Raw genomic sequence first — 25,136 nt, forward strand, 5'->3', positions numbered from 1 at the left:
GTCCACCCATCTTCAAATTGCTGGAAACCTAGGTTCATGAGGGAACATATTCTTTTTGGGATAGCTTGGACCTCGTTTACAATTATATGTCTAGAGAGTTGTGTGCCTAGTACAAACCCTGAGCAGACACATCCGCCATACCTTTCAGAAGACCCATCTGGTTTTCCAGAAAAAAAAGTGGTCATATCTCGCCAGCTTTTAGTACTTACTCCCTGGACCTGTGGGGTGCAGGAAAAGATAATAGCAAAGAGAAAGATCAATGGCACACAGATGTCAGCCTTTTCCTTTATCTGTCTTCGAAGCCAAGAAAACAAAATGGGATTTAGCAAGAAGCTGTATCCTCACATAAGAATAGATAAGCAATGCCCCATGTAGTTCAGCAGCCTGTTCTCCCAGTGGACAAACCCAGCAAAGCCCGCCAGTTCCCCAGCGGATGGCCTGCAAAGGGAGTCAAGACTTAACCATCAATTCCCCATGATTTTCACAAACAAAAAGCTGATTGGCTTCTTCACCAACAGAAACTAAAACTGGAAGCCTCCCTGTCTGAGAATTGAACCAGACTGATTAAGATCTTTCTGGTTAATGTCTTTAGGGTTAGTCAGTAAATCACAGGACCTGGTTTCCTTTTTGCTTTGCTCCCGACATAATAAAAGGAAACCCGTCATGGCTGTAATGATTTTTTTTTTTTAAAAAAAGAAACTCTGATGAGGGGTTGGTTTGCCTCACTGAACTACTCTCTTTGGTAACCCCAAAGCCACTTCTCAAGAAAAGGATTGGACCACATTTCTATGGAGTTAGCAAACCTTTATATGCATGCAAATACATTTAATAAAATAGCAAGGCTCTCCTCTCCTCTCCTTTCTCTAATTTTGCTTTCTTCTCTATTTCCTTCCCCTGCTTTTCTTCCTTTCCTTTCCCTCATTTTTCTATTTTCTCTATCTCCTTCCCTTGCTTTTCTTCTTCCTTTCCCTTCTGTATTTTTTCTTTCTTCTCTATTTCCTTCCCCTGCTTTTTTTTCCTTTCCTTTCCCTTCTCTAATTTTTCTTTTTTCTCTATCTCCTTCCCTTGCTTTTCTTCTTTTCCTTTCCCTTCTCTAATTTTTCTTTTTTCTCTATCTCCTTCCCCTGCTTTTCTTCTTTTCCTTTCCCTTCTCTAATTTTTCTTTCTTCTCTATTTCCTTTTTCCTGCCCCCACCTGCTAAAAGAAACCTGATCAAATGATCAGGCTGCTTTTGAAGAAAAAATATACATTTAAACCTACAACCATTTGGCTCAAACATATTTAAAACTAGGAGATATTAGCACTTACCAGTTTTATTGAATAATGGCAGCAAGAAACAGGAGGAGAGGGAGAAGACACAATTAGCATTTTAAAAGAATTTGTGCTCATATTAAGCTATTTCCATATTCCTTTGCAACACGGCTCCTCAATTGTTCTGCTCTATTTTTTTTTTCAGTGTAGCCTTTATTAAGATGCAATAAAGGTAGTGATCAAGACTATTTTAGGAAATGCAATCTGACAGCACAAAAAATTATTTCGATTCTGACATCAATGGCATGTAGGCCGACCATTTAATCATTTTCATGAACCCTGGCTTGGAGAATCACCCAAATCTGATTACAGGTAGTCCTCGATTTACAACAGTTTTACAACAGTTCGCTTAGTGACCGTTTGAAGTTACAATGGCACTGAAAAAAGCGACTTATATGACCGTTTTTCACACTTATGACCTTTGCAGAAGCCCCATGATCAAAATTCAGACGTTTGGCAACTGGTTCATAGTTATGATCGCTGCTGTGTTCCGGAGTCACATGATCCCCTTCTGGCGATCTTTTGACAAGCAAAGTCGATGGGGAAGCCAGGTTCACTCAACAACCAGGTGACTAATTTATCAACCGCAGTGATTCGCTTACAACCGGGGCGAGAAAGGCCTAAAATGAGACAAAACTCACTTAACGAGTGTCTCGCTTAGCCACAGAAATTTTGGGCTTAATTGTGGTCGTACGGCGAGGACTACCTGCAATATTAAATGTTGATAGAAGTCTGGACACGTCTCAGTGGCTACTTTTCCATAATCTTTCACGACTGAGTCAAACATGGCAGTCCCGGTAGCTATTGCTACGTTAAGGAACTTTCGGGTTCGTTTGCCATATAAAACAGATGCGACTTTGGAGTTAGAAATAAGAAATGAACTGGGACTCCAAAGAGGGGAGAAACCACAGAGAGAGCTGCCTAGAAAGGCTGTCTTGCTGCCTGAGAAGCTGTCCTTATGCTGGAGCTCTGTGTGCCAAACTGGAATATGGAAACTGGCTTAACGCAGGGCCTCCTGGTTGCCAGGCAGGCTGCTCCATACCTTGGAAGCAAAATGTGAGACTCCATGGGAAACGTCGTCCAAAATTTTTCCATCTTTCACCTACGTGAATCAAGTGGTCCAGAGTTAGAGATAGATCAAGGCAGCCTGTGAGACGCTCATCACACCCAAGTCAAAGGAAGGGTTTCTCCCACAATGAAGCCAGGTTGGGAGGGAAAAACAAAACACTGCCCAGTGTACAGAAGGACTCTTCACTGTACTGCCAGGGGAATACCAAGGTTTGGGATCCGACCCACTAAAAGCATCCGAAGGCGTTTACTAAATGAGATAGATAGATAGATAGATGGATGGATGGATGGATGGATGGATGGATGGATAGATAGATAGATAGATAGATAGATAAAGAGAGATGGCTGGATGTGTGTGTGTGTGTGTGTGTGTGTGTGTGTATGTATGTATATGTATGTATATATATGTTTTCTTAAGTTTTCACGGGTACTTACATGTATGGTATTCAGCTTTGTTTGGGTATTTTCCCACGTCATTGTAGTTGTGCTTTTAAAGTTGTAGCAACAATACAGAAGCCTGATGATGGCAGATGAGATTCTGCCGAAACGTTGCTACAACTTTAAAAGCACAACTACAATGACGTGAGAAAATACCCGAACAAAGCTGAATACCATACATGTGTGCATTATATACATACATACATACATACATACATACATATATATGTGGATCTTTGGTTATTCGGGTTTTCTCCTGCGTGAAATGGAGGTATCTAGGTGACATTTCGATGAAGTCTCATTCATCATCTTTAGGCTTATGTCTTCGGCTTTGTGCTTCTCGGAGTAATGTGAGCTTGCACCTGCTTCTTCCTTTTAACTGCTAGTGGGGTGTGACTTGATTGGGTGGGGGCTTGGCTGTGTTCTGATTGGGTGGGGGTGTTCTCATTGGTTGGGGTTTGGCTGTGTTCTGATTGGTAGGGGGGTTGGCTGTGTTCTGATTGGTTGGGGGTGTGTTCTGTTCAGGTGGGGGCTTGGTTGTGCTCAGGTTAGTCTTAGTTGCCGGGGGATTTGAGCTGGTGAGCTGTGATCCTGTTGTTTGGCTTCGCGTTTGTGGTCGTGCCACATTTTCATGGTGGGCGTCAGTTCGCTTCATGTATGGGTCGGAGGGGTTTGAAGCGGGTAGTGATTCAGCTGCGGTACGGCTTCTGGTCCGTGGTCGCTTCTCATCTTCTGTGTGGGTGTGAGTCTGCTTTCTATGTGGAAGTGTGGTGGTAGCATCTTGTGTGGCCCTCGTGGGTGTGGGTCTGGTGTCATTCTTCATGTTAGGTACTCGTTTGTTAATGAGGGCGGGTTTCCAAATGGCTGGTAGGTGGGAGGTATCATCTCGTTTATTCATGCTGTGTGGGCGTTTTTCTATCTCTGTGGCTTCTCTGATTATTCTGTTGTTGAAGTGTTCGGTTTTGGCGATAGTTCTGGTATTTTTAAAGTCAATCTCATGTCCTGTGGCTTTGAGGTGTTGGACCAGGGAAGAGGTCGGTTCTTCTTTTTTGATTGAGTTCTTGTGTTCTTCAATGCGTGCACTTATTCTTCTGTTCGTTTGTCCGATGTATGTGGTGGGGCAGGCGGTGCAAGGGATTTCGTATACTCCTTGGTTTTCTAACTCGATTTTGTCTTTAGGGTTTCTTAGGATGGTGGATATTTTTCTGTTTGTGCAGAATGCTGTTTTAATGTTGTGTTTTTGGAGGATCTTGCTGATTTTGTCTGTAGTGCCTTTTATATATGGGAGGAGGGCTTTGCCGTTCTCTTGTTCTCTGTCTTGGATTTTGGTTGGGGTTTCTTTTTGGATTAGGTGGGTAATCTTCTTTCTTTGGAATCCATTGGCTGTTAGTACATTAGTGAGGGTGTGTAGTTTGGTTTTTAGGTGTTGTTTGTCAGCTAAGCATTTTGTTCTGGAGATGAGTGTCTCGGCTACGGAATTGATCTGTGCTGGGTGGTGGTGTGAGAGTGCATGTAGATAGCGGTTTGTATGTGTTTTCTTCTGGTAGATGGTGTGTCCTAGGGAGCCATTGGATTTTTTGTATACTAAGACATCTAGGAAGGGAAGTTGACTGTTAGCTTCTGTTTCCATGGTGAATTTTATTTTGGGGTGTAGGCTGTTGAGGTGTGTGAGGAAGTTGTTCAGCTTTTCTTTCCCGTGTGGCCAGATTATGAAGGTGTCATCTACGTATCTGAGCCAGAGTTTGGGTTTGTGATCATATTTTTCTAGAGCTTGTGTTTCAAAGTGTTCCATGTAGAGGTTTGCGATGACAGGTGAGAGGGGTGATCCCATGGGTACTCCTTCTATTTGTTTGTATTTTTGTCTGTTGTAGGTGAAGTATGTATTGGATAGGCAGTGGTTGGTCAGATCTAGGATGTGCTTGGGGGGGTTGTATTTGTTTTGGATGGCTGTCAAGGCTTCTTTTATAGGCACTTGGGTGAAGAGGGATATGACATCGAAGCTCACTAGTAGGTCGCTGGGTTGTAAGTTCTGTTTCTTTATGATCTCCATGAACTGGAATGAGTTTCTTACGTGTGAGTTGATGGATTCTGCATAGGACTGTAGTTGTTTGGCTAGGTTTTGTAGAGGTGAGCCTATGGAGCTGACTATTGGTCTAAGTGGGGTTCCTTCTTTGTGTATCTTGGGTAGATGCCCTAAGCTTTATGGTCTCCCAAGATACACAAAGAAGGAACCCCACTTATATATATATATTCTGAGGTTCTCATTTGTATGTGATCTTTGGTTATTTGGGTTTCTCCGTGATTGGAAGTATCAGCAACGTTTCGATGAATGAGACTTATCAAGCTGCTAGATACTCAATAGAGCATAACAAGATCCATCATAGTAGTTGTGCTTTTAAAGTTGTAGCACAACTACTATGACGAAAATACCGAACAAGCTAATGCCATACATCTAAACTTAATAAAACAAATATATATATATATGTATGTATGTATGTATGTATGTATGTATCAAGAGAGAGAGAGAGAAAAGAGAGAGAAATGGATAGATGGATGGCTGTGTGTGTGTATGTATATATATGTGTGTGTGTATATACATATACATATATGTACACACACACACACATATATATACATATACATATACATATACATATATATATATATATATGGATCTTTGGTTATTCGGGTTTTCTCCGCGTAAGATTCAAAGTATCTAGGCAACGTTTGGCGAGTCCCACTCGCCATCTTCAGGCTGGTGCTTTCGGCTTAGTGCCAGTGCAAGCAGTGTGTGACCGGAGCTGCCATCTCTCTATATATACAAGTGGTGGGGGATGGTGTGCTGGGCTGGTTGGCTGTGCTGCAGCCTCTTGATTGGTTGATGGAGTTGATGTTGGTATAATGGGCTGTGTAATGGCCTTTTGTTGTAGAGATATCCTGGATCTTGTGCTGTCATCTCCTGGGTCGTTAGCCTCTTGTGTTTTAACGGCTTGGGTAATGGGTTGTGTGATGGGCTTGTGAGTTCTTTTGTTGTGGTATCCTGGGTCTTGCGTTGTAATCTCCTGGGTTGTTTGTGTTTTGATCTCTTTTCGATTAGCCTCCTGTGTAGTAACAGCTTGGGTAATGGGTTGTGTGATGACCTTGTGAGATTTATTGCTGTGGTATCCTTGGTCTTGTGCTGTGATATCCTGGGTCATTTGCTGTGTTGTGACTTCTTGAGTTCTTGAGGTGTAATTTCTTGAGTTTTCTGATGTGATGTCCTGAGCGGGTGGCTGTGATGTAGCATTTTGGGTTTTAATATGGCTTTGAGTTTTGGGTCTGGGTCTGTGTTCGTTTGGCTTGAGTTCGTGGTCGTCCACATCTTCATGGTGGGGTCAGTTGCTTCATGTATGGTTCAGAGGAGTTTGAAGTGGGTAGCCCAGCACACCATCCGCCACCACTTGTATATAGAGAGATGGCAGCTCCGGTCACACACTGCTTGCACTGGCACTAAGCAGCACCAGCCTGAAGATGGCGAGTGGGACCTCGCCAAGTGCCTAGATACTTTGAATCTTCGCGGGAGAAACCGAATAACCAAGATCCACATACAAATACCGAACCTCAGAAAACATATATATATATATATATATATAAGGAGAGAGAGAGAGAGAGAGATATTATTAAAGAATTGAGATCAGTATAAAGCAGAAGGTTGTCTCTCTTAAGAGTGACCCTAAGTAGAATTCTGCATGCAGAAGTTCATTGTACTCTCTTTGGTAGCCTGATGTCCAGAATTCACCCTCAAGCACACAACTGAATGGGACGATTTATTCTGTATCTAATTTAGACATACTGTCTTTCTAGAGGGCATCTATCATATTTGGTTATTTTGCCACTGATCATTCAAAGACTGAACATTTTCTTTCTTTCTTTTTTCTTTTTTAGCAATACAGGACACAATTCTTGGGGAAGTACAGTCACCCCAACGTGCTTTTATCACGGAAGTTTGCAGAGCCCTCCAGCCAAATAAGTAAGCTTCCAACTTGAAGGGTTGCAAACAGATGCGGTAAACCAGCATTTCCCCGCATACATTCATTCTCAAGTAACAGTCATGCAACATAGCGATATATCCTAAAAGAAACAACACATTGCAATTTGCTTTTAATCCATACTACAGAACCATTTTCAATGGAGATTCTCAGTCATCCAGGTCATGGTTGTCCCAAAGGTTTTTTTTTTTCAAGAGGCAACTGAACTTTCTGGTTTTTCTTTGAAAATGTTTTGCTTCACATCAGAGCTGAAGAAGCTTCTTGGATGAGAAGCGAAACGTCTTCAAAGAAAAACCAGAAAGTCCAGTTGCCTCTTAAAAAATATAGAGCCATTGAAATACTCCATGATTGTTCTACAAAAGTAAAGTTATTTTTTGTTCCCTTGGGCCCAGTGTCATAATTTGCTGATAGGGAATATGTCAGTTGACAAAAGAGGGTTGGGTTGAGCTCTTAGGAGTGACTAGGGAAAGTCAAACCAAGGTACAAGCTGGTTTAACCCAAATGTCATTGGCTGATCTTGGTCAAACTAACCTACCTTAGGGGCTGTTGTGGTGGGGGGAGGAAAGGAGAGACTGGATTCCACCTTGAGGTTTTTTTTCTAGAAAAATTGAAATCCTGGTGCAATATAAGAATTAGGAATTTGAGACAGAAGGTCTGAACAAGAGGGAAAGACGAATGGGAAAAGCAACATTGCACACTGACCTGAATCAGCAAGTCAGAATTTTGGCTATCAATTTACTGGGATGCTCTCTAAGCTTGGTTGTTTTCTTGCAGACATTTCATTACCCAAGTAGGTAACATCATCAGTGCAAGAAGGAAGTCCCACCAACACTGATAAAACAAACCACTTGTATATAAACAGAGCAAACTCCACTCCTTTTAGCACTGATGATGTTACCTAGTTGGGTCATGAAATATCTGCAAGAAAACAACAGCCAAACTCAAAGAGCACCAAGGACCCCACAGTTCAACCCTGAGCTAAAATGTTCTCTTCTATCGGTTGATATCTTGAAATATAACCCAGGAAGCTTTGGACAGGACCTATAAAGTGATGAGATTTGGGGTCGTAGGTTGACACTGACGTTACAAATACACATAATTCACACTGAATAAGCTTACTCAGTTCAGAAGGAAAGTGCATTTTAAAAGCCATGTACTTCGTTCCAAAGTTACCTTTTCCTGTGCAGGTTTGAGAACATTTTCATTTAAACTCTGACCTAACTCTGAAGCCTAGTTAAAAGCAAACAAAACAAAACAAAAATCAGTTAACACTTTTGGTTTTTTTTCCTCCCCGCAGGTCACACCTGACACGTACCACTCCACAAAGCATCCCGTAGAGATTCATATTTTTTTAAAAAAAGAGACCAAGTCCTAAGCATTGTCCAAGACAAGCGACAGAGTCAGCCTGAAGCACAAGACACGAGAACACAAAGGGACAGGACACTGAAATACACAAGACAGTAGGGCTGTTACTTATCCTTGGGCTGGGGCTTTCCATTGAAGTGAAAGGGAGACCTATGGACAGTCCTTGACCTACAACCGTAATGGAGCCTGGCCATTAAACGAGGCATCCACACTAAGAGACCAGTTGTAAATCAAGGACTATCTGTACGTTCAGGAGCCTTATTCTGAAACAACAACTGAAAAGAGGATTGGTGAGTCCCTGGCAAATGAAAGGGAAGATGATTAACCAAAGTTGTAAAGAGAGAAAAAAAGAAAGAAAAGAAATGGAGCGACTTGCATCTTGATTTTTCTAGAAGTTATCGGCAGTTCTTGATCTACGACCAGAATTGGGACCAGAATTTCTGTAATTAAGCAAAGTGGCTGTTAAATGAGTTGGGCCTGATTTTTAAGACTTTGGCCATGGTTGTTGAGAAAATCCTTCTGTTAAGTGGATCACGCTGTTGTTAAGCAAGTCCAGCTTCCCTCAATGATTTTACTTGTCAGAAACTGGCAGGAGTTTGAGTGGTGCGGTGGCCTAAAGGTAGAGTTCTTGCCTCACAACCAGGAGGCTGTGAGTTCGATCCTAGATAGAGGCAAATATTTCTCTCTCTGGGCACAATGAGAATATATCAGCTGAACAAAACTCCGCATTGGCAACAGGAGCAGCATCCGGCCATTAAAACACTCTGCTTAGCTCCATTCAGTTGCCCAGATTCCATCCCACAAGGGATTATGGGATCGTTAAAAGACGATGATGAAACTGGTTGCAAGTGGCAATCACATGACCCTAGGATGCTGTCACTGTCATACATACGTGCCAATTGTCAAGCACCTGAATTTTGAACACATGGCCGTAGGGATGCTGCGAAGGTTGTAAGTGCGAGGACCGACTGCAAGTCCCTTTTTGCAATGCTGTTGCCTCTATGAATGGTCGGAAATGTTGGGCACGATTGTGATCGCACGTTGAGAGCTACCTGTATTCCCACCTTAATCAGTGTCCTTAATTAGGGCAAACATGCCCACCGCTGATGAAATATGACTTTCTTGTCTGAGGAATGTTAAATGTTGCAATCCCTGATCTACAAAAGAGACGGCACCCTGAAGTCCAGCAGAAGTTTGACTATGGGCCCCGCCACCTTTTCTCTCCCACTAGGTTGGGTCTTTTGAGAAATCTCCCTCACTGCGCCCAAAATCAGAAGCGTCAATCAATCTGGCTGCAATTCCCTTGTGATCCCACTCGCCACTCGCAGGACAAATGAACTCCGGATGTCAACGTGAACCAAACACTGTGGGTTTAAATATATATAAATATATGTATATTTAAGACTCCGGCCGAGGCAGCCTGTTTGAAGCAAGCTGACGTTACAGAAAAATGGAGACAATACCGTTTGACAAAAAAAAAGTGGCGGTGGCTTTTTGCCCAGAGTGTGTTTGTGGGAGGAGAAAAGGGGGAAAGGGGGGAAAAAACACAGCTAGCAGCAAGGTGTACAAACTCAGCACAGTTACGAAGCACCCATGCACAAGGAGAGAGAGCTTTTACCGGCTCTGCCTGCTGTTTCTGGCCCCAAAACTTTACACACCCGGGCAGCACAAGAAAGGCAGCAGAGGAAGTAGAAGAACCAACTTTTAGCGAAAGATCTAAAAGCACTCAGTTTATCCTAGGCAAGAAAGCAAGATATATATATATACTGTTTTGTCCTACGTACTAGTGCCTGCTAACAGAAGTGGCAAATTGGTTTATCTAACGTGCCGAACTGACATGTTGCCACCTAACATGTCATCGCCAAAGTGAAAGCGACAACTCAACCTGCTAATGTGACAAACTGGTTTTGTCATTTAGGGTATAGCCCGATCTGATAAAGAAAGAACAACGGGCTGCAGCTTGTCAGGAAAAGCTGATAACGGGGAATTGCAGGTTAAATGCTTGCTCGTGGAGCGCGAACTGTTTCAACCTGGAAGGTTTAAAAATTCAAAACGCTTTGTTTCAGGCACGAAATGGCACCCTTCTCCTGATGTAAAATAGACAAAGAAGATGGGGAGGGGGGGAAAAAACCCCATTACATGCTTCAAGTGCTCACCCCTCATTCAAAACTAAATGTCTTACGTTGAAGACACGGCGTTTTGAATTCAAATCAGTTGGATTCAAAATGCTGTGAATGTCTCTGGTGCAGCGTTTTTAAAACCTTGGCAAGTCTAAGATGTGTGGACTTCAACTCCCAGAATTCTCCAGCCGGCATGCTGACTGGGGAATTCTGGGAGTTGAAAGTCCACACATCTTAGACTTGCCAAGGTTGAGAAGTACTAGAGCTTCGAATAAATACATGCATAACTACTTATATTAATTAACAAGGTTAACCTAGTCGCTGCGGAGGCAACTATGACTTCTGTTAGAAAGCACAAAAGAAACAAAACAGTAATATTGTAACAAAATCCTATTCTGTTTTAGAAAATATATTCTTTAAAGTTAGAGAAAAGCTTAAGATGGGGATTGCAAATGTTTCTTGAGCATTAATGCACTGGAGCCCAAATATTCCTTTTCCCAAAAGCAAGCGCTGTGATTATGATGTGCTTACTGTCAAAAGCTTATCTTAATACGCAGAACAAAATCTCATTTTGGGCTGAATCTTCATTGTTAACTTCTGACTTAAGATCTCCTACAGTTTAATTATATTTATATAAAGCCTGAACATAAGGTATAGTGAAACTGGTGTACTTTTTTTAATCCGACACCTGCTTGTTTCCAAATTAAACGCAGACCTCAAAAAGATTCTAAATGTTCTTTTGCACAGTTTCGGGGAAATGTATACTAGCATCATAGAAAACAGGAAATTTTAGCAAAAGTGTATTACATATTATCAGCACAAAGATGACCCCAGGTAGCTGAGCTTTTTATTTATGATGAATATATCATAATATACTGAATATATACATTCCTCCTGGGAGAGAAGCTAAACCGAAGTGACACTTATATGAACTGGTTCTCTGCACATAACTTCCAACAGAATACCCACTTGAAGAAAGATCTACACAATCACAGTGTGGAGTGTGCACTGTTCATCTGTGCCACTCCATATGTACATAAATCAATTCCTACAAACGGCACTATGAAGGTATGACATTTTCTCCTGCTGGAACGCTAACATAATATCTCTAAGCATCAAGGAACGATATTCTGTTCATCTTCCCTCAGACATTATTTCATGAATTAATATTTGGAGCTGACTGAATGATTATAATAACAGGTTGCATAGTTTCATGCAGGGATTAGGCAGACATGACCTTAGATCAGTGTTTCTCAATCTAAGCAACTTGAATAGTTCTGGATATCTTGTCTCTTTAATTCACCTGTGTCAAGGAAAAAACCCTCACATGGCAATAATACATTCAGTAGTTGTCAGATAAAACATAAAATATGCATAAAACGTGTGATGTACAACAAGAATATAAATTGAACCTAGGTTCTGTTTAACCGTTTCACACAATTATTCCTACTAGGTTTTCACCCTACCTTAGCTACCTTTGTCTGTCTGTCTGTCTGTCTGTCTATCTATCATCTTCAGTATCTATCTATCTATCTATCTATCTATCATCTATCTATCTATCTATCTCCTATCATCTCCAGTATCTATCATCTATCTATCTATCATCTATCTATCTATCTATCTATCTATCTATCTATCTATCTATCTATCTATCTATCTATCTATCTATCTATCTATCTATCTCTATCTATCTATCTATCTATCTATCATCTATCTATCTATCTATCTATCTATCTATCTATCTATCTATCTATCTATCTATCTATCTATCTATCTATCTATCATCTCCAGTATCTATCTATCTATCTATCTATCTATCTATCTATCTATCTATCTATCTCTATCTATCTATCTCCTATCATCTCCAGTATCTATCTATCTATCTATCTATCTCCTATCATCTCCAGTATCTATCTATCTATCTATCTATCTATCTATCATCTCTATCTATCTATCTATCTATCTATCTATCTATCTATCTATCTATCTATCTATCTATCTATCTATCTATCTATCGCTCCATCTACCTATCTATCTTCGTATCTATCTATCTATCTATCTATCTATCTATCTATCTATCTATCTATCTATCATCTATCTATCTATCTATCTATCTATCTATCTATCTATCTATCTATCTATCATCTATCTATCTATCTATCTATCTATCTATCTCAGTATCTATCTATCTATCTATCTATCTATCTATCTATCTATCTATCTATCTATCTATCTATCTATCTATCCCTGTTCATCTATCTATCTATCTATCTATCTATCTATCTATCTATCTATCTATCTATCTATCTATCTATCTATCTATCTCAGTATCTATCTATCTATCTATCTATCTATCTATCTATCTATCTATCTATCTATCTATCTATCTATCTATCTATCATCTATCTATCTATCTATCTATCTATCTATCTATCTATCTATCTATCTATCTATCTATCTATCTATCTATCTATCTATCTATCTATCTATCTATCTATCATCTATCTATCTATCTATCTATCTATCTATCTATCTATCATCTATCTATCTATCTATCTATCTATCTATCTATCTATCTATCTATCTATCTATCTCTCTCTATCTATCTATCTATCATCTCCAGTATCTATCATCTATCTATCTATCATCTATCTATCTATCTATCTATCTATCTATCTACCTGTCTACCTATGTAACCAGCTAACCATCTATCAGTATCTATCATCTATCTATCTATCTATCTATCTATCTATCTATCTATCTATCTATCTATCTATCTATCTATCTATCATCTCTATCATCTCTATCTATCTATCTATCTATCTATCTATCTATCTATCTATCTATCTATCATCTATCTATCTATCTATCTATCATCTCCAGTATCTATCTATCTATCTATCTATCTATCTATCTATCTATCTATCTATCTATCTATCTATCTATCTATCTATCTATCTATCTCCTATCATCTCCAGTATCTATCTATCTATCTATCTATCTATCTATCTATCTATCTATCTATCATCTACAGTATCTATCTTCTATCTTCAATTTATCATTTATTCTATCTATCATCTATTTATCATCTATCAATTGTCAATAAATCTACCTACCCATCCATCCATCCATCCACATATACAATGACTGTTTTGGCATAAGATATAGGTTCAATGGATAATACCAAACTACACAGCTTTCAAACTGTGTCCACAGTCTATGTGGGGCTTACAACTGCTGTCTAAATGCAGGGGCTGGAAATACAACATGGCATATCTTCCAACCTGCTGTAAGCTCTGGACAGTTATTTCCATCTGCATTTGGAAAGGATAAGAAATAGGATGTGCCTTGTTACCGAAGTCTAACTTAGAGGATGTGCTGGCTTATTTCAACAGCCTGAAATTGGAGTGTACAATTTACTGCTAATACAAGCTGATGCCAAGGACAAAAACAGGGGTTTCATTGTTCAACACTGCAGCAAATAACTAATCGGGCAACTAAAGAGTCAATGGGTTAAACCCCTTACTTTCATCTGTCATGTAACACTTAAATAACACTAAGTGTTATTTCTAAGATTTAGGAAAGCAAGTTGCAAGGAAAAGAGAACCAATGAAACATTTTTAGTATTCAGTAGTTTGCAAGAGTTACCTTTTGACTTGCTTGAGATCCAAACTTGCTAGCCTGTTAACAAAAGCAAAATTGTCTTAGTTCGATTCCATGTTTCTTTTTAAACAATCAAAAATTCAAATGCTCTGCAAATTCTAGGATTCTTTTTAAAAAAATTTAAGTACGCCCACCTCCTAGCATCTTAAGGAACTGGAAACCATTATGCCTCCGCATCCCAAATTATGTGTACCACTCAAAAGGTTTTTAATACTACCTAAATGTACCCCATTCATTCATTGGTTTCTTTTGAATGAGTCTAACCATCTTTCATACTTGTCTGAAGCAATATTACCAATCTATCAAGTCTGAACGCTATAGAAAAAATGCACACAGATGCACAGAGAGGAAAATGCAGGGGTACAATGACAAGTATAAATGCTATTATTACAGACACAATCTCAATAATAGCCTTCTTGGTGAGTAACAACAATTTATAGAGCTTTGCTTTGTGAGCCTTCGCATTTTAACAGTCTAAGCAATATTTTTATACATTCGTAAGAACCGTGGTGGTTTAATATTACAAGGAAATACCAGAGCCATTTTACTTTTAAACAGCAGATGGTCTGGAGAAATTACTAGAAAGCAATGCATGAAAACATTGTAGGCTGGTTATTCGAGGCCACTTAACATCACAATTTTTCCTGAAGTCAGCTATCTGCATCTCTCAGCTGTTCCATGTATATTTTTTGAAAATTATCTCAAGCTCGTTTTGAAAAAAATACTAGTTTTTATTGAAAAATCACATACAGGGAGTCCTTGAGTGACAAGCACAACTGAGCCCAACATTTCCATCGCTAAGCAAGACAATAGTTAAATGAGATTTGCCCCATTTGACAATCTTTCTTGTCATGATTGTTAAGGGAATCACTTGCAGCTGTTAAGTTAGTAACCCGGCTGTTAAGTGAGGCTTCCCCAATGTCTTTGCTTGTTGACTTCTCTTGTTATTACATTTGTTACAATGACACAGCAAAAAGGGGCTTATGACTGTAACAGATATAACAGATAATCAGAGTTGGAAGGGACCTTGTAGGTCATCTAGTCCAACCCCCTACCCAAGCAGGAAAGCCTACGCCATTCCTGATAAATGGCAGTACAGTCTCTTCGTGAAGGTCTCAAGTGATGACGCTCCCACAACTTCCGAGGGCAACTTCTGTTCCATGGGTTGATTGTTCTCACTGTCAGAAAGTTTCTCCTTATTTCCAGGTTGAATCTCTCCTTAATCAGTTTCCATCCATTGTTCCTTGTCTGGCCTTCGGGTGCTTTAGAAAATAGCTTGACCCCTTCCTCCTCTCTGTGGCAGCCCCTCAAATATTGGAAGACTGCTATCATGTCTCCCCTGGTCCTTCTCTTCCCTAGACTAGCCAAGCCCAGTTCCTGTTTTTCACACTTATGACCATTGCAGTATCCCCATGGTCAGTCACGCAAACAAAATTCAGATGCTTGGCAACTGACTCATATTTATGACGGTTGCAGTGTCCCTGGGGTCACAGGATCCCCCTTTGCGACCTTGTGATGAGGAAAGTCAATGGGAAAGGCAGAAAACCATAGGTTATTAACTTAACAATCACAGGGATTCACTTAATAATTGTGGCAAGAAAGGCTTTAAAATGGGGCAAAACTCGTTTAACAACTGCTTTGCATTGGAAATTTTGGCCTCAATTGTGGTTGTAAATCCAGGACTGCCTCTAGATCCATTTGCCAGTCAGAATGTTTACTTACACCCTCTTTAGCTGCAGAAGCGAACTTGCTTGCTCCAGATGTAAAACTACTCCAGCCCTAAAAAACAGAGATTGAAGGTTAGTAGTCCTACTTTGGGGAAGATACTTCAGTGTCTAAAAACTTACACATTTGGACATGAGTCTAGGCCTGAAATGTGCAAAACATAGACACAACTGTTCATTGATGCAGAGTCCATACTTAAAAGGGTCCATGCTTAAGAGAGAGATGGGAAATTTGCAAAGGGAACAAAGGGAATTTGCAAGAGATTCTCTACGTTTCAGGTCTGGGCTGCCACTTTCAGATCCCCAGGTCGACTATCAAGTAAAATGCGACTCTGTTATTTATATAGAATGAAACCGGAAGGAAAAGTTGGTTTTACTTCTGCTTCATTTTAGATCAGCTTCGGGAAACAAAGTTTTGCAGCCTGACCCCGCTTCACCCTTCCAAAGCTTCACGGCAATATTTTTTTTTTCCAAACATGGGTCCGTGAAGATGCATGGACTTCAATAATCTAAAACTGTAAATCTGTTGTGGCCTGTCTGCCTGCCAGCCTCTCCAGCAGCAGAATCGGAGGAGGAGGAGGCAGCGTGGGAGTTCAGGGTCAGCATCAGGGCAAACTGAGAGCTCCAAGGAGGAAGAGGAAGTGGAGCTGTCACAAAGAGACAGAGGCAGAGCCTAGATCATCCGGCAGCCCTCATAGGGAGAGGCCACAGCCTCCAGGTCTGCAGGTGGCTGATGAGGAAAAGGTGGAACAGCTGGGTCCAGTGCCTGATGCGTGGATGCACAGAAGGCAGAGGAGAGGAGAACAGTGGAAACCTATGGGCCGATCCTTGGGGCCGAAGAGCCACCATTGCTAGCGAGCCCCCCCTAGCTTTGGGATTAAAAGGCAGGGGGCAGAGATAAATAGGCAGACAACTATTCATCTCCCTGCTGGACAGACGTGTTAACCTGCGGTGAAAAAGAAAATTTTTGCCTGGGCTGCTGGTGCTCCTAATAAAGGAATCATTGCTTCAACTACAGAGGATTTGTTGTATTTGGGGAGCTGGGTCAGAACAAAATCTTTTAACTTCTACTCCGGACAGGAGTAAAATCATCCAGTCATATTAGGATTCCTAATTTTATTCTTTTTTAAAAAAAAAATATTAAAAATGACAGGACAGCAAAACTGTGTCTTGAATTAGCACACCTACGAACAATTTCGACTTACCGAGTAAAGAGAAGACATAGCGTTGTTCAGGAAGTCATCTTCTTTTTTGGGAGGAGTGACTGTGTTCCCAAATCCAACATAGCGATTTTCCTGGCCACTGAAGGGGAACACAAAAGGAAAGGAGGATCAAGCTGTTTATAATGACAATACATTTGCCCGTCTTTAAAGTGCTTCAGGAGCCACTTAGGTACAGTGAAATGTTTCCCAACCGTGGCAACTTTAAGCTGCGTGGATTTCAACTCTCAGAATTGAAATTCTGGGAACTGAAGTCCACACAACTTAAAGTTGCCAAAGTTGAAAAACATTGGTTTAGTGGCTAAAGGGAACCAATTAGAAACTGGGAGAGCTGAATTCTAGTTCCACCTCAAGCAGTTGTTGTTTCTTGGCCCTAGGAAGGAAGCAAGGATTAACCACTTCCCAAAAGGTTGCCAAGGAAACTGCAGGGACTTGTCCTGGCAGTTATTTTGAGTCAAAACTGATTTGAAGGCCTTTTTTTTTTTAAAAAAATAGATTCTTCAAGGCCTTTGGCTAAATTCCATCTAGAATGCTTACCTTTGATAGGAACCAACGTCATCATTCAACCAGTCTTCAAATGCTTTATCAGAAGTGGGGCCGGCATTCTGCGGTTGCCCTCCAGAGCTTCTGCACACACACACACAAAAAAACCCACATCAAAAATGGAACTACAGAAAGACGACACCTATTAAATTACAAACATGGGTCGTTGTTGTTTTTTTGTCTCACAGTACGACACGAAACATGCCACATTACTTGTTAACCTGGAAAAGTTGGGCACAAGCACAATCTCTTTCTGAGCAGACATTGCAAATCCACCCTTTGCTCACAAGTAAATTTATTTTTAGTTAATTGGCTTATTTTTCTCTGTCAGATTTACATTCTGTTCTTTCTGTTCAGGAGGAATGAGTGACGTAAGCCCTCGCTTAACACCTGCACATATATTCACTAAATGTTCAGCTGCAAAGGGCTGTGCTTTGGTAGTAAAAATTAAAGCTTTAAAAAGGAACCCAAACGAGGGATGTTTACCGATGAGCTGAGGACAAAGCAACCTTGGGCTGCGGAGGACTCCAATTCCGAGCAGCAGAGGTTTCAATGGACCATTCTTTACCTTCAGCTAACATGGCCACCTAAAGGAAAAAAAGGACTTTAAATAAACAAACTCTTTAGTGCAGAGATGGCCGCCTTTATGACTTGCGGATTTCAACTCCCAGGATTCCTGAGTTGGCTCCGGAATTCTGGGAACTGAAGTCCGCAAGTCATCAAAGGGCCATAGTTCCCCATCCCTGCTTTAGCGCAACAAGAACAGGATAGGTTGAACACAATTGGACTCTAAGGTCTATAAAATATCTCAGACCCTTGTCCTGAGATAGAGACAGACAAGTTTTCTTACTCTGAGTTGATATTTTCTCTTTCTATCTTGACTGGGATTCTGGACAGTGACACTAAGATGTTATCAATGTTATCAGAGATAGCGAGATGGGCGGCAAACAAAATGAACGAATGAATGAATCTCTCTCTCTCTCGAAGTGACAAAATGCATCCACTCCTTAGATCTCAATGAGACTACTAGGCCAATTTTGGGGAAGCCGTTCTTACATTTACTACTGATGCAAGGCTTTTCTGTTGATTGTTATATATATTTTTTTCCTGCAGAGGATAGTAAGTACCTCGACATACAACCATAATGGAGCCTGCCATAAAAGTTGTGTGCCCGAGCTGATTTTACAGTCCTGTGACCGAGCTGATTTTACGACTTTTGTAGCGGTCGTTAAGCAAGTCCTACTGACATTAAGCAAATCGATGGTATGCTATGGCTGCAGTTTGCCCAAATCTGGAAGTGCTGGCTCTCAACAAAATGGGAATGGTTGTATATGCGGCCAAGTGGCTTGAAGTTCAGTCAATGGATGGTAAATAACTCCAAGGTGGCTCCATCCTAATTAAGTGGCCACTCTTAAGTCGAGCACTAGCAGTAGAGAGAGTTTGTCAGCTCAAGATGGTAAAACTACTTAATATTCCTGGCTTGCTATTTCCCCCACAACAACAACAAGCCCAAGATGGAATGGGCTGGGAGGATGTGACTGGCTCAAAGTTATCCATCCAGCTTTCATGCCTAAGGTGGGACTAGAACTCACACTCTCCTGGTGGCCCAGAGTCACCCAAATGGCTTTCATGCCTAAAATGGGACTAGAACTCCTGGTTTCTAGATGAACACATTCAGCAAATGGGCTCTTTCGGCACTAATTTGCTCCTCATCCTTCTATCGCCTCCCAAAACAGATCTAAAATGTTCAAATCGGTTTGCACTTAGAGGTTCTCGGACCACAAAGGATGTTCCAGTGGGAATGTATGCCTCACAAGCCACCCACACGTATTCTGGGAGCTTCGATGACAGCTACACAGAGATAATTGCAAGGACGCCCACAGTTCTGTCCCAAGGCCTTAAATTAGGGAAACGGCCATGGGCTTGCTGACAACTCATAACTGGAGGGGACCAAAGTCATCAGTTAAGACAGCTTGAAAGAGAAAAATAAAAATAAACAGCAAGTGCCAGTAAGAAATCTCAGTGCTTATGGCAAGAACGGCTGGGTGAATTTCAAGAAGGGAATGCTTCTGACAATTCCAGATCAGCCACAAGGAATGCTGATCTCAGCAGGTTCTTTCCACACAGCCTCTTACTATTTTTATTGGTTCAAAAAATGGCACATGCTTTATTTGGGCAGGTGATGAGAATTTGCAGAACTGCAAAAATGGAACAAGTTGCAGACAAAACACAGTCAATGTTCACTTGCCTGCTTAAAAAAAAAAACCCACTACTTTCCTGAAAAAGAAACACTCTTCAATAATAGCTAGGGGATACACAAAAGATTGTGGCTGTGAAGTGTGGTGGGTTCAAAGCAATCACGCCTGTTTTGATGGTTCTGAGAAACAAAATGGAACACCTGCATTTTGCTGAGATTTTTTATTTTGGCATGAGCCAAATCTTGGCTGTTTTGAGTGGTGCAGATTTGAGAAGGGAGGTGCAAATTATTCCTTCTTTAAACTGTTTCAGTCGAAAAGGGTGCAGTTGGGACATTTCAAGTGTGAAAGTCAAACTGTTGAGTGTGAAATAATACACGTTTTTTGTTTCCTGCACAGCCTTCATAATAGCAATATAGCACTTAGACTTATATACTGCTTCACAGTGCTTTTACAGCCCTCTCTAAGCGGTTTACAGAGTCGGCCTCTTGCCCCCAACAATCTGGGTCCTCATTTTACCCACCTCGGAAGGATGGAAGGCTGAGTCAACCTGGAGCCTGGTGAGATTCAAACTGCCAAATTGCAGGCAGCCGGCAAGCAGCAGAAGTAACCTGCAGTTCTGCACTCTAACCACTGCACCACCGTGGCTCTTTTAAATAGCTGTTTAATTACTCTAAACTACAGGTAGTCCTCGACTTACAATCACAGCTGACCCCAAAATTTCTGTTGCTAAGTGAGACATTTGTTAAGTGAATTTTGCACCATTTTATGACCTTTCTTGCCACCGTTAAGTGAATCACTGCAGTTAAGTTAGACACAGGGTTGTTAAGTGAATGTGACTTCCTCAATGACTTTGCTCGTCAGAAGATCGCAAAAGGGGATCCCATGATCCCGGGGACACTGCAACCGTCATAAATATGAGTCAGCTGCCAAGCCTCTGGATTTTGATCACCTGACTGTGAGCATGCTGCATGCTGTCGTGTGAAAAACGATCACTTTTTTCAGTGCTGTTGTAACTTTGAGCTGTCACTCAACAAACTGTTGTAAGCCGAGGACCACCTGTATAAACTCAGTGTTCTGTTTGTCAATAATTACATGCTGCAGAAGCCAAAATAGAGAAATTCTGACACTGTAAATCAGTCTCTTTCTAATGTTTGTGTAGATACTGTGAATTACTTAATATTCATAGAAATGCAGAATCAAAAATGGGAGTTTTCAAAAAAAAACCCACAATCAACCGTGTTTCCCCTCAAATAAGACCATCTTATAATTTTTTTGCCACCAAAAAAGGCACCAGGTCTTATTTTCGGGGGTGGGGGGGGATATTGTCCACTGACTCACTTCACTTGCGTGCCTCACCCCAAGCCTCCTTTTTGCTGTCAGAGGCCTTCAGGAACTTCTTCAGCTTCAGATAGTTGTAGCCAAGCCTTGCAACCTAGGCCCATTTCTCCTGCAGCTAGGATCGATCTAGAGCTCTGTTAGCAGCTACAGAGGCCTTCAGGAAAGCCCTACTGGCTGCAGAAGAAATGGGCTGAGGTGTGCGAGGCTTGGCTACAACTATCCAAAGGTAAGTAGTAGGGCAGCTCCACACACCCCCAACCCCCACCCTAGCTTAATTTTTACCTGTGTACCCTTCATTAGGGCTTATTTTGGGAGTAGGGCTTATATTGGGCGCACCTATAAAAATCAAGCTAGGACTTACTTTCTGAGTAGGTCGTATTTTGGGGGAACCACGGTAGGTCCAAGAACATTGAAAACGTGCTGAATCGGATTTACCTTATCTCTGAAGAGTGCCGCAGCTCTGCTGTTGTACTTCTCTTGCAACGACCAGCAAGGGTCATAATCATCTTGAGACTCTAAAAACTCTCGGAATTTAAGGTTACCGCCGGCCTTCATTTTCTCCAGTTCTATGTCTTTCCATTTGTCCATTGTGACAGACCGCACAAAACTGTAAAGCACAATTCAATGGCTCCTCAGTATGCCGGTATAGCCATCAGTGTTGAAACAACGATTTATTTATTGAGAAAATGTATTGATTGATTGTATTTATTTAGAATATTTATTTGGCTTCCTACCTGACCCCTCCCTGAGAATTTCCAAAATTCTTGGAGCAAACAGCAGAAATGAATTTGCAATCAAGCAAAACTTAACCTGGCTCGGCCAGTTGGCATGGGGTCCCGATAGAGAATCTGGAGGCTGGAGGTGGTTGGTGCAGTAACAGAGAAGGTGTCAAACCCCAGGGGATTAGGAAAAACCAGGCAGTTCAAGTCAGCAGAAAGATTTATTGCAAGCTTAAACTCTCTATAAGAATTGGAACTAGTAACTGGCCAAGGAAAGTGGCGGTAAGTAAGAGTCAGTGGAATTCATGGTGGGCTGGACTTAGATCTCTTGTGGGTGCAAAGGGACCAGTGATGGGATTCAAATTTTTTTACTACCGGTTCTGTGGGCGTGGCTTGGTGGGCATGGCAAGCGTGGCTGCAAAATCTCCATTCCCTCCCTACCCCACTCACCTGCTTTCCAGCTCCATTCTCCTGTGCAGGGCAACAAAAGGAGACCCAGCCAATCAGCTGGGACTCAGGAGGCAGAGAATAGATGGGGGCGGGGCCAGTCAGAGTTGGCATTTGCCGGTTTTCTGAATTACTCAAAATTTCTGCTACCGGTTCTCCAGTATTGGTCACAACCTAGTGAATACCACCTCTGAAAGGGATTCTAGACTGATGACACGTTTGACGCTCCAAACTCATGGTCTTATATTTAATATTTTGCAATTTTCATCCATTTTTACATCTATTTTGTATTATATTGTAAGCCGCTCAGCGTCACCCTTAAACAGCAAGATGGGTGGTACATAAATTTAGTGCATAAATAATTTACATAAATAAAAAGCTATCCAGGCTAGAAAGTATAGGAGGGAAGAGGCACCTGTCCTTTGGGGACACCTTTTCTGGAAAAGCTTTGAAGCCTTGGATAGCATGAGGTTGAAGAGCAGTGAAACTGTATGGACATGTAAGGGGTGTGTTTTGTTTTAGGGGAGGCTGGTTTAATGGTTTTTATTGTTGTTTCTAATCCAGCAAGGGCAACATTGTAGAAGATGGACAACTATATAAATCTGTTCAGTCAATAAATAAAAACAAGGAAATTAATAGGATGCAACAATTTCTTGTATTATTAATGCATAATCAATGACCAACCTCAGATGAACTCCCAAGCCTCTATGTTTTCCTGAGCACTCCAGACAGATCCAGATTCCATAACTCACACTCACCCACTGGGGGTTAAATGCACCACACTCAAAACAAACCTGTAAAGAGAAGGCGGTTAGTGTTAATTTTGAGATAATTTTGAGTTTTCCACAGTAAACCTAGGACCTTGACAGTCGGCTGAGTGACTTAGAGCTAATCACCAGGAGACTTGAGAGTTCTAGTCGAGGGGTGGGATTCAGCTGGTTCAGGTGAACCGGATGTTAAATTTACATCTGGTTCGCTGAACCAACAGTTGAACCGACTGGATGGCCCCTCCCACCCCACCCTGCCCCTCCCCTCCCCGGAGTCTCCACGCAGCCCGTTTTGGATGCAGGGTCCACGTGGAAGCTCTGGGAAGGCGAAAAAAGGCCCTCCTGGAAGTTCTGGAAATGGGCCTGTTTCTGACTTCCGGAGGGCCTCCGGAGCCCGGGGGAGGTTGTTTTTGCCCTCCCAGAAGCCTGAGGGAAGCCTCCGGATTCTGGAGAGGCAAAAAACGCCCCTCCCAGAAGTTCCAAAAGTCCAGAAACGGACCTGTTTGCGACTTCCGGAGAGCCTCCGGAGCCTGGGGGAGGCCGTTTTCACCTTCCCAGAAGCCCGAGGGAAGCCTCCGGATTCTGGGGAAAGCGAAAAACGGCCCTCCTGAAAGTTCCGGTAGGCCATGCCCACCACGTCCACGTCCACCCAGGCAGACAACCGTTGTTGGGATTTTTGAATCCCACCCCTGTTCTAGTCCTGCCTTGGGCATGAAAGCCAGCTAGGTGACTTTGGACCAATCGTCGTCTCTCAGCCCAACGTACCTCACAGGATTGTTGCTGTGTGGAAAATAAGGGGAGGAAGGAGATTTAGGTATATTTGCCACCTTGATTTACTGATAAAGTAACAATGCCAGGATAAAAATCCAATAAAAATAATAATAAAAATAACAAGCAGCTTTCATAAAAATACTATTAGGCGAAATCAAGCTTAGGTATGTCTATTAATATAAAGACTCTCCCAGGTGATCACCACCTTGAAGTAATGAATCACAAGAAGGTATGGAGGGACAGACAGACAATTTGGTATAACAGTAAAAGTAGAGGGACAATGTCAGCTGGTGCTCCATTCAAAATCCAAGAAAGAAATACTTAAGACTCCATTAATTAGAGAAAAGATATCTTTTACTGGAAATCAAGTGGTAGCAACAAAAGAATTCTGAATCTGAGAAAATGGGCGTGTAAATCACATATACAAAGTGATGGCAACGTTCCCATCCCCAATAGTTCAATTGGCTCATCCAATTAAAAGTTGTGTGGGCATCATGTGGGCATCTCCAGGTGGTGATGAGGCCTCTGTCCGTTGACCTTGACATATTTTGATAAAGAGTTGCAGCTGCGCATAGCATAGGACAGAGGCCTAAGCAAGAACTTCCCCCCCCCACAACTTATACAGTTCTGTTTTGTAACACCTCCAGCTCACTTCCCATAACCATATCCTCCCTCCTCCCCGTTACTTATGACAGCCAAAAGATGCAAAGCAATAGGGGGGAAAAAAGAGAAAATCTTGAAGGCTGACAGACTGGAAAACCAGGATTTCTGATCCATCCTCAACCACTGAAGCAGAGCAGGTGGCTATGGCTATCTCTCAATCCAATCTACCTCTCAGAGTTGTTGCTATTGTTGTTAAAAAATGGGGAGTATGATCATTTTCATACATCACCTTGAGTTGTACAAAGCATAGCTGGGAAATAATATGAAAAATGATGATTGATGATGACGACGATGAAGTTTGGTTAGATGCAGTGATGAAAGAAATAGGTTTTGTGAAGACAATTCAATGTTTATAGCAGAAAACTGCTTCCAACGACATAAAAGCAGGCACTACACCTGGACACCATCCAAATCAAACCGACAATAGGAAACAGAAGTTGGAAAATCTAATACAATCAGCCACCACACGTACAGATTCTGAAACAGACTTTGCATTATTAATATGGGATAAAACTAGACAATTGAATACAATAGGGAAGATTTTGAACTAGAAAGTCAGAGCACAGCAGAAGATCAATCCAAAGACACTTTATATGTCTGGAAAAGGGTCCGAAGAACTATGGAAAAAGACAAGAGAGCCTGTAAAAACAAAAAAGAAGAAAAAAACCCATAATGGTTAAGAAGTGGGATTAGGACTGGAGAAATTCAGGTTCAAGCCCATCTTCAACCTTCTTTGATGGCTTTGGACCACTC

The 25,136-nt window shown here is 41.4% G+C and overlaps 1 protein-coding gene across 12 annotated transcripts in view; it reads right to left on the reverse strand.

Moving 5' to 3' along the window:
• ARFGAP1 (ARF GTPase activating protein 1) overlaps positions 1 to 25,136 on the reverse strand; it is a 47,259-nt gene that overhangs the window by 7,624 nt on the left and 14,499 nt on the right. For 2 of the 12 annotated variants that reach the window (XM_087959170.1, XM_087959167.1), the window contains exons 3-13: positions 22,867 to 22,976; positions 21,452 to 21,623; positions 17,967 to 18,067; positions 17,475 to 17,564; positions 16,923 to 17,019; positions 15,716 to 15,772; positions 13,979 to 14,011; positions 9,829 to 9,858; positions 8,019 to 8,075; positions 2,354 to 2,413; positions 142 to 218 (exon numbers count right to left, since the gene is read on the reverse strand). In XM_087959170.1, the coding sequence (XP_087815296.1) occupies positions 142 to 218; positions 2,354 to 2,413; positions 8,019 to 8,075; positions 9,829 to 9,858; positions 13,979 to 14,011; positions 15,716 to 15,772; positions 16,923 to 17,019; positions 17,475 to 17,564; positions 17,967 to 18,067; positions 21,452 to 21,623; positions 22,867 to 22,976 (884 nt within the window). The remainder of the gene's footprint in view (positions 1 to 141; positions 219 to 2,353; positions 2,414 to 8,018; positions 8,076 to 9,828; positions 9,859 to 13,978; positions 14,012 to 15,715; positions 15,773 to 16,922; positions 17,020 to 17,474; positions 17,565 to 17,966; positions 18,068 to 21,451; positions 21,624 to 22,866; positions 22,977 to 25,136) is intronic. The other 10 variants (XM_026683429.2, XM_087959169.1, XM_087959174.1 and 7 more) reach the window with 6 other exon arrangements.

The sequence above is a fragment of the Notechis scutatus genome, chromosome 3 (genome assembly GCF_049901735.1).
Source record: "Notechis scutatus isolate UNSWTSFEM ecotype Mainland chromosome 3, rNotScu1.2, whole genome shotgun sequence".
Lineage (NCBI taxonomy): Eukaryota > Metazoa > Chordata > Lepidosauria > Squamata > Elapidae > Notechis > Notechis scutatus.